General features: G+C 33.4%; 2 protein-coding genes across 2 annotated transcripts; one reads left to right on the top strand and one right to left on the bottom strand.

Moving 5' to 3' along the window:
* Positions 1 to 699: 699 nt before the first annotated feature.
* LOC125647150 (uncharacterized) lies at positions 700 to 5,464 on the top strand. Its single transcript, XM_056141894.1, has 10 exons — positions 700 to 707; positions 826 to 912; positions 1,169 to 1,460; positions 1,966 to 2,248; positions 2,547 to 2,797; positions 3,279 to 3,341; positions 3,639 to 3,743; positions 3,984 to 4,198; positions 4,613 to 4,777; positions 5,277 to 5,464. The coding sequence occupies exons 1-10, from the start codon at positions 700 to 702 to the stop codon at positions 5,326 to 5,328; spliced, it is 1,521 nt and encodes a 506-aa protein (XP_055997869.1). The 3' UTR covers positions 5,329 to 5,464.
* A 104-nt stretch (positions 5,465 to 5,568) lies between these two features.
* LOC125647149 (uncharacterized) lies at positions 5,569 to 7,490 on the bottom strand. Its single transcript, XM_048873834.2, has 3 exons — positions 6,763 to 7,490; positions 6,406 to 6,648; positions 5,569 to 6,162 (listed from the first exon to the last, which is right to left on the bottom strand). The coding sequence occupies exons 1-3, from the start codon at positions 7,075 to 7,077 to the stop codon at positions 5,899 to 5,901; spliced, it is 822 nt and encodes a 273-aa protein (XP_048729791.2). The 5' UTR covers positions 7,078 to 7,490; the 3' UTR covers positions 5,569 to 5,898.
* Between the last annotated feature and the right edge of the window lie 1,943 nt (positions 7,491 to 9,433).

Below are 9,433 nucleotides of genomic sequence, written 5' to 3'. Positions count from 1 at the left end.
ACCATCTCATTTAGGAGCACATTTTAGTGCAATGTGGGAGGTTTCTGATATATCATCTGCTGGAGAGAACAAAATGTAGGTATTTCATTAAAAAATGCAACCAGCTACTCAGTTTTACATTCATATACATACAATATTAGTCTTTTATACTTCTAGATTTTTCTCACATCACATGAGATGTCTGATATTAGTCTTTGATAACTACATGTATCATGACAATAGAATTTATATAGTCATCATACATGTACATGCACTTGTAGTTTATCATTGTACAACATATTTCAGTATAAATAATCATATTGTAATTTGTTATGTAAGTATCAATGGTTTGTGTTTTTTTGTTTCACCTTAGATTTAGCCACATATTAATAAAAATGTCTTAAAACAGGATTTGTCAAATTTTAACCATGCATGTACTACATTTTTAAATTTGCAATGCATGTAGTGGTTTCGATTGTGTATGCCTACAGGGGTTGAATTGATTGATAATTAGAATGTTGACATCTTAGATATTAATTTTCAGAGAATCAGAAATGTCTGGAGTTGAGGAAATTCACAGCAATTCGAAGAGAAGTGCATTGGAAAAATCCAGCTCATTCATAAATTCATTTGAGTAAGTGTTCAAATAAGGGGAAAGAAAAGGTCTAGTATCTTATTTTTAGATAACAAAATTTTTTACTGATTTTGAGATAAGGGTTAATGAATATGTCAGCAAAATTAAATTAACTTGTCCAGAGTGAACTGCAATAAATTATGACTACCATGAATGCTTTCTTAATTTAAGTTCCAAGTAATAAAAGAAATAATATAATTTTTTAATTACAGCCTTACGATAGATGTAACAGAGGATATTGACTTTGAGGATGACTCTTCTGATGAAGACTATGAACCTAGTTTAAATTTTACTCTGAGGTATGCAAAATTGTAATATTGTGTTGTTTGTGTCTGGATTTACACATATACCATCTTGATGGTAACAGATACAAGTATTACTATTATTCTATAGGATCATGTAAGTAATAATTATATGGCTTCCTGGTCAGAATTATTTTAGTAATGATTTAATCAATTTAAGTTGAACTGATATTTGAGAAATGTGTGCATATTACAACATTTGATATGAGATTACATTCTTTAATACAAAGATGTTTCTCTAACTACTTTACAGACCGAACCTTGCCACTGACAACATCCCAATAGAGGATACTGATGAATCAGATTCTGATAATGAAATTGATCCCTCAGATTCCATTGATTCCGATTCCATTGGAAATATTAGAAGAATCGCAGGTGTAGATGAGATAGACCAACTTACAGATGACAGACCTCTACTTGTGTACCAGCAAGCCCTGTTAGACCTGGCTAATATCCAAGTTAATTCAAGTTGTCAGGTTAAAGGCTGCTGTGAAAATATCACTTTGTCAACTGTAACCGTTGCATCAGCAATATATATTAAATGGGTAGGTGCACCTGAGGCTTAAAAGTAGGAAAATCAATAGAGGTTCAATGTTTGAGGAAAGTAATACATGTATGATAAGGACTTAAAAAGATTGTGAATGTACGGAAAATGATTTTAATTGTGGAGACCTCTAGATTTTAAAATCCCTCTGTTTTTCTCGTGGCTGGAGTGCGGTGTCTTTGACACTTATCCCATATATTTTCATTTTCATATTAAGTCTAGCATCCGGAGAATTTTTTTTACATCTTTGTCATATATAAAACACACTCTAAATTTCAGGAAACTATTACAGTTATAATAATCTCATTATGACACAAATATCTTTGTTTACATATATTATCATGTTTGTCACAGACACAGATCCTGTTGTGCGAGTGTAAAAATATTGATGAATGATATGCCATGGAAATATGTTTTAAGTTGACCAATGTCTGTTGTTTATATTTCTGGCAATTTGATGAATCATTGATTTTTAATGATTTTATTTTATTGTATTTGCTCTACAGGTTTGTAAAAATGGACATCTTGCCCAGAAATGGTGCTCCCAGCCCATCTTGAACAGGAGACTGCACGGTGGGGATTTATTAATAGCATCAGCCATTCTCCTGTCCGGCAATAATTTCCAAAAGATTCTGACCATGGCTAAGTTCTTGAAACTGACAATTTTAAGCTCCTCCACATTCCACAGGATTCAGATAACTTACCTGGTGCCGTCTATAGATAAATTTTGGACGGATCAACAGGATGCTATAATAGACGAATTCCGTGATCAAGATCTAATTGTTCTAGGTAAAATTACTGCATCTTGTATTAACATTATTTGGGATATTTAATGTTTCCATGAAAGAATTTTGGTACAAAATATATGAAGTTCTGATTAAATTCTTTGTAATTTAAGATTGTTTCCTTAAAAAGATTAAGTTTGTGAGTCGACTGAGTTAAATTCCTTCAATATAGCATCCATTACTATATTGCACTATTTTTTTAGCCATCAAAAATAAAATTTAAACAAAATGCATGTACAACATTTATTATTTTTATTTTCATAGAAAGAATTAACCAAACAAAATTTATTTTCCTTTTTCAGGTGACGGTCGAAAAGACAGTCCTGGCCACAGTGCGCAGTACTGCTCCTATACATTTATGGAGTATATAAGCAAGAAAATTTTGTATATTATCACACTAGACAAAAGGAGCACGGACAAGAAAAGCACAAACCTTGAAAAGGCCTGCTTTCAGAAAGGCATGCGGTTTTTTAAAGATGCAGGACTCAAAGTAGTAGAGGTTGTGACAGATGCTCATGTTCAGATAGCTTCCTTAATGAGTAAGACTTGTATTGTTTGTTATGAAGCTTATAAGCTTCATAACAAACAATACAATTTATGGGGGTTATTCCATGTGTGTCTAATTTTTAAAATGTCGCAGTAATTGTTAATTTTTGGATGAAATTTGTAATTTTATAGTGACATAAGGTAATTTAATCATTTAACACGTTTCTTTATCTCGGTTGTGACTTAACTGGTAGATTAGGCAGCAGTTAAAGGCTTTGATAGGTGGACAAGTAATTTGCAATATTTATACAGGCTCATTGGTGTACGAAAATGGTACATGTTAAAAACCATACACATACATGAAAACTTTTGCAGCTAGTATTGTAAAGGCAAAAATTAAATTAAAATGGATATTCAGTATTTTCTCATTATTCCAGTAAATAGCTTATGCATTTTCATATATGCATAATAAAATATAAAATACATTTTAATTGCTCCTATTTGTTCATGGTAGTACCCAAGATTTATGTGAGATATTTAGAACTGAGTATCCAGAAATAAAACATTCATTTGATGTCTGGCATGGGACAAAGAACCTAGGGAAAAAGCTTGTTAAAATACGTAAATTCTAGTTCAAATAAAGTGCAACATGTTGATTAAACTAAAAAAAATTAACAATTTTCATGTACACATGTATCAAATTACAGGAGGGTAAGCTTTGTATATTTTAATTATTAGAATAAGTAGGTCAGCAATGGCATGTCGTTAACAAATTTTTATCAAAAAAAAAGACTGAGGTTGAGTGATCATTATTTACTTAATGTAAGCTGCTTTGAGTTTTTATGATTATTGTTTTATCTGTGTTGAAAATAGTAAGCATTTCAGTTCAGCATTATCTTTTCTTAAAGATTAGCCAAGAAAAAGAGAACAAAGCCCTAAAAGGATGGACGAAGGACATTGTAAACCATTATTGGCATTGTTCTGAAGTGTCAAATACTTATGAAGAATTTGTGGTGAGTTTTTTTGCATATTATTTTTGGATTTTTTTAAGTGTACACGTGCAAACAGATAGTAGAAGAGAAATAATTTCTTTTCATTTCAACTGGTCATTTGAAAGGATGGATGTCTCACTTTAATATATTGTGACTCCTGTAAATTATGTTGTTTGTGCTTTGTAAAAGGAATAATTAAAATTTTTAGTAAATTAATCTTTGACTGAATATTCATCCTTAATTTATTTCTTTTTTCAACAGGATGTCTGGTATGGTGTTCTTCATCATGTTGTAGATGAACATACCTGGGTTATTCCCTATACAAGCTCAGGCGACAGCTCTTGCCAACATGGTCCTCTGGTAGACGACAGGGAAAAGCAATTTTTGGAAAAGGGATCTTCCCCTCATACTGCTCTGAGAAAGCTTGTTATGGATAAACGTCTGCTGAATAAAATTCCATACTACCTCAACTGCAGGTAATTTTTTTTTTACTATTTTCAACTTGTAAACCATGGCAAAAATATTTAAAAATATGAGGTTAATGTCAGGGAGACCACTTTTAATCATCAAAGAAAACAAAAACAATTTCAGATGATTTTGTATCTACAGATAATTTTGTTGGGTTTTTTAGTAATCATTTTAAAATTATCAATCTATGAGTTTAGTTTTTTCTTTTGATTTCTGAGGATTTTAAGATTACCATATAAAATTCCAAAATAATATGTGATAAATGTCCAGGAGACCGCATTCCATTCACGAGCAGAAAAAAACTTTCCTTTTCTTACGTAAATATACATGGTTCATGTATGGAAATATTATATGTTTGGATAAAATGTTAGTTTGATATGTTTTAATATAAGATAAACCAGTTGATTTTTTTTTATTTTCAGGAGCACAGCTGAATTGGAAAATTTCCAAAACCTCATACTAATGTATGCATCAAAGAGAAATTCATACAGCCCACCCATGTACAGGGCAAGGAATAGACTGTCAGCCCTGGATCACAATGCACATATAGAACGTGCAGTGATGTCAAACAAAGATGGTTCTTTAAGGTTTGCATTCATTTAAACATGTAAAAAAAAAAATATCTTGGAAAAAAAGATACGAGTTAAGTGTCCCAAAGACATTCTTTAATCATATCAATATAAGAATAGGAAATATGGTATGATAGTCAATTAGACAGTCACCCATCAAATGCCAAACAGCAAATAAGCTTCTACAGGTCACTATACTATTTCAAATGATGGGAAAACCATACCATTAAGCTGTGAAAATCCCTTTGACGTTGACTATTTTCATCATTAACTTTTGAGCAAGAAATTTCTGTTTAATTTCATCTTTTAATGACATGTCTGTCTCTTAATGGTTAAACTTAATTCAGTTTGTAAATATTGTACACAACTATTAACTCATAAAAAGAAAAAAGGGAAAATCATTTAACATGGAGAATATCATTTGTTTCTTTTGTGAGAATGATTTTGACATAGGCAGTGTTCAAACTTGGTTCTATATACTCATCTGTATCGTTAAATGTTTTTATTCATTTTACAGGTGGCAGAGAAGTACAACAAGAAAACTGCAAGATGGTCAGTGCATGCTGTAAAAGAGGAAAAATCATATGTGTACATAAAGGACCTCATAAAAAGTATTGTCTGTATGAGGATGGAAGACCGCATTGGGATGAATAGAAGGGTAGTGCTTGAGCCTGATGACCCAAGACGATTGTCAGCACACTTGGCTGCTATTCCTCCTCCACCAACACATGAAATAGTGGCCAATCAAAAGTCCAGATTTGAAGATCCTGATAAAACTATTGACTATTGTACTGGACAATAAACAATAGATTTGTAAATTTATGTGTGATCGCTACGTTAATTTATGTGTGATGTCTACATTTATTATTTTTTTGAAATTGTTTGTGAGGTAGCCAGAAGTGTATGTAAACTCTGCTGCCTGTAGGATACTGGTCATGCAGCTTCCATCAAATCTGGTTATGAGGAAGAGAGAAAGTTAAGGGAACATGATAAGTTTCATTTAGAAACAATTTTTTCATTGTGGTCAACCAATTTGTAATGACATCCATAACACTTTAATGATGACTTTCACTTTGGAGCAACATACCTCTGGTATTATTATTAAAAAATGACATGTAACAACAAAAAGTTATTTATTTTCAATTAAAACGACCCCCAACAAAACCTTTATACTGTCCAAAAGCATCTGGATATTTATCACGAATTCTCCAAACACAGCAGCTAGGAATGACACGACGGTCTCCTGCACCTAGCCTGCCATGTGTCCATACAATGTACTGGCGGTAGGCAGCATGTCGATTCGACCGATTATAATCGTTGTCATTTGGCATTACTAGAAGTTCCTCTCTGAACCTTCTAGCAACAGCAAGTACAGCTTCATCAAGCACAATCAGGTTGAAATCCTGAAATAAAACATTACATATTTATTAAATTAAATTGAACCCTCATCCTTATACTGATTTCCTCCTGTAGCTTTTTTCCAAAATAAAGTTAAAATAATTAAATTTGAAAATAACCAGTACACATTTTGCTGTCTTCCAGTTTTGACAATTAAAACTGAGATGTCATTGTAGTGCTAAAACCAAAGTGGATTTTATTTTTCTACATAATAAAGTGTTTATATTGGCAAATTTTATATTACTAACTGGTATCCTGGAATAACAATTTTCTCTGTTTCTACCACAACAGAGTTTCTCAGCCTCTGTGGGCATCTGGCGACAGTAAGTACAGGTGCACCAGTCTGGAGTTGGACTATCAGGGACAGGGTGGTGTCCGCCTTGCTGGGTGTTGTCCTGGTCCAGTAGATCAAAGACAAAGGCAGGGTCTCTGGTCACTATCCGGCCAACAAGTCCCCTCAAATCATCTTCAGACAGCCGTGATATACATTCCTATAAGATAAAGAAAACACATGTAAGAAAGTCACTTAGCGATACATTTTCATCTTTAAACGATGTCAGATATTCAGCACTTAACAAATATGAAATTTAAGATATAAATATTACCTGAAGTTGTTGATTTCTTTCCTCGAGTGTGGCAGCTGCTACCTCAGCTCTGTTTGGTCCAATAGGTCTTTGGACTCCTCTTCCCCTCCTACCTCCTCTAGCTCGACGAACTACATTTCCCCGACTTCGACCCCGGCCTCTTCCACGACCTCGACCCCGGCCTCTTCCACGACCTCTTTGTCTGGCTGGTTGTTCAGCTGGACTGTCACTGTCACTATCATTGTGGGGAGATGCAGATCTGGATCTTGACTCTCTAGAGCTTTCTGAATTATATAAGGAAAACGAAAAATAATTCCAGAAAAGGGACAATTTCATATTTACTCACATAAACATGTACCATGCAGAATAGGATGTCATTTGAGAAATACTTCAACTGCTGAAACGCTTACAAAGTTATATCCCAAATTAAAATAAATTTTTTTTATACGATGTTCCTGAATTTGTAAAACCATGAGTTAAAGCCATGAAATTTGTAAGGCACGGACCATTTGATTTTGGCGGGGGTGCTGGTATTTTTTAGAGAAAAAAAAATTCTGATCCTGATTTTTACTGAAAAAAATAGTCTGGCTGCATGTGCCTTGGAAAAAATAATCTGGCTCAATGTTTTGCCATATGAAAAAAAAAAATTGGCAAAAAAATTTTCTATATAAACTGTACTGGAAAAAAAATTTCTGACCCGCGAAACGTGCGAAAAAATATTCTGACCGAGGTACAGATACCAGCCCCCCCCCCCCCCCCCCCCCCCGAAAATGAAATGGTCCGTGCCTAAACTTGTCCTGACAACTCTACAATACATACTATCCACCAAATGGACTAAGGGGTAGGTATATGTAATCATTCTTTAATTCATGAAATATATTTTAATCTTTCTTCCAAATGCATTTATTTTCATACACAGTAAATGCTTATTTCATTTGTTGAATCTTCAAAATTTCAAAGAAAACGGGGGGAAAATCGGTGGAAGCCACCTTTTCACTTCCAAAACTTGGGAACTGACAATTGTCTCGTAAGGTTGTGAAAAAGTGCTTTTTGTTCATATTTTTCTCTCTACTTTGGAACAAAAATATACTGATAAATCGCTTTTCAATTATTGGAAATCATATGCTTATTTTAGAATATAAGGTTTTTTTTTCAAGCAGAAAAATTGGAATGAAGTAATCATCATTCAATATGATATGATTTCATCCTAAATGTCCGAAATCTTCGTGTTAATAATTTCCCCAACGGGAACCCCGGGTGCTTGTTTTTCGTAATACAGAGTTAATATAACTATGTATAAGCGTTTTTTTATACACTTTGACCTTTTTTCCTTAATTCGTAATCAAACTTTTAATGAATAGGTCACTTGGGATGACTAGTTCGGGCTTTATAAACATTTATTCTGGTTTGATGACGTCGCTTACCTCGGCATCCATTGTTGGAATCAAGGTCAATGCCTTAAAATATTCTCGGTAAACATCGACAGCAGTCAACGGAATTCGGGTCAGTGCATAATTAATCATCGAGAGTGTAAACAAAGACGCAAAACGACCGATCATTTTATTGAAAATACATCGATTACGTACGATTTCAATGGACATTTTTGTTTTTTACACCTCTTATTATTATTTTTACACAGATAGGTAGGGTTTTCCGTGGTAAGTAGCATGATGAATAACTTAGACAATAAGGCTTTAAGATATTTGAAAATCATATCAAACACTTGAAATATAAACGAGATTTATGGGGCACAAAGATGAAAGGTATGAGAGTATTTTATCGAGAAACCGGAAGTAGCCGTTTTGACTACCGACGGGGTCAACATTCTTTGAATACTTTGAAAGAGACTTAATGAACTAGTGTAGGTTTCAATTTAAAAGAAAAAGTTTGAAATTAGTGATTCTTTCAATCACTTCCGGTTACGACCGGAAGTGATAACGAAAAACAAATTAATGTGCATGCACTATACAATCGAGAGATCTATCATACCTGAAAGTTTCATTTGTTCCTTTTTAGTCGTTTTTGAGATTACCCCCGGACAAGATGATTTTTTGAAAAATGGAAATCGGACATATCTTACGAACGGAAGTAAAATTTTCTAAAAATGAAGATCGTGTCTAAGGGTACTACAATTCTCTATCATCATAATTGGCAAGAAAATCCATTGAGCCATCTCTGAGAAATCGTGTTGAAAAAAAATTGAATAGAGTAAATTTTTCAACCACTTCCTGTTGAAACCGGAAGTGACGTACACTGATATACAAAATATGTTTAAGATAGACTATTGCTAATCTATAATCCCTGCATGTTTCAAGTGTATATCTCTACTTGTTCCGGAAATATCAGGGAAACAAAGTCTGAATTTGTCTACACCATATCTAACGACCAGAAGTGAATTTTACAAAAATATTTGACGTTACTCTAGACATTTATAGTGACTATAATATAGGTAAAACTCAACTCATTAACTTGTTTCATGACCGAGATTTATGGCACTGAAAAATGAGAGAATGATTGGTCTTTCTTTGATATAACCGGAAGTTGGAGATTCAACTTCCGGTGGGGTCAACATTTTTTGAGAATTAGAACGAGACCTAGTAAACCGATATAGGTTTCAATTTGAAAGAAAAAAGTTTGAAAATTATGATTCATTTAATCACTTCCGGATACGACCAGATATGACGGCGACAAA

This window comes from Ostrea edulis, chromosome 6, assembly GCF_947568905.1.
Source record: "Ostrea edulis chromosome 6, xbOstEdul1.1, whole genome shotgun sequence".
NCBI classification, from domain to species: Eukaryota; Metazoa; Mollusca; class Bivalvia; order Ostreida; family Ostreidae; genus Ostrea; species Ostrea edulis.
This window is presented reverse-complemented; position numbering and strand designations above follow the sequence as displayed.

Excerpts from the sequence above, each read along its gene's own strand:
- LOC125647150 (XM_056141894.1), top strand. Across the intron at positions 2,798-3,278 it reads TAATGAGTAAGACTTGTATT|TATCCAGAAATAAAACATTC; the intron begins GTTTGTTATGAA and ends TTTAGAACTGAG. Across the intron at positions 3,744-3,983 it reads ATACTTATGAAGAATTTGTG|GATGTCTGGTATGGTGTTCT; the intron begins GTGAGTTTTTTT and ends TTTTTTCAACAG.
- LOC125647149 (XM_048873834.2), bottom strand. The coding sequence starts at position 7,077 with ATGAAATTGTCCCTTTTCTGGAATTATTTTTCGTTTTCCTTATATAAT. Across the intron at positions 6,649-6,762 it reads AAAGAAATCAACAACTTCAG|GAATGTATATCACGGCTGTC; the intron begins GTAATATTTATA and ends TTTATCTTATAG. Across the intron at positions 6,163-6,405 it reads ATTGTTATTCCAGGATACCA|GATTTCAACCTGATTGTGCT; the intron begins GTTAGTAATATA and ends GTTTTATTTCAG.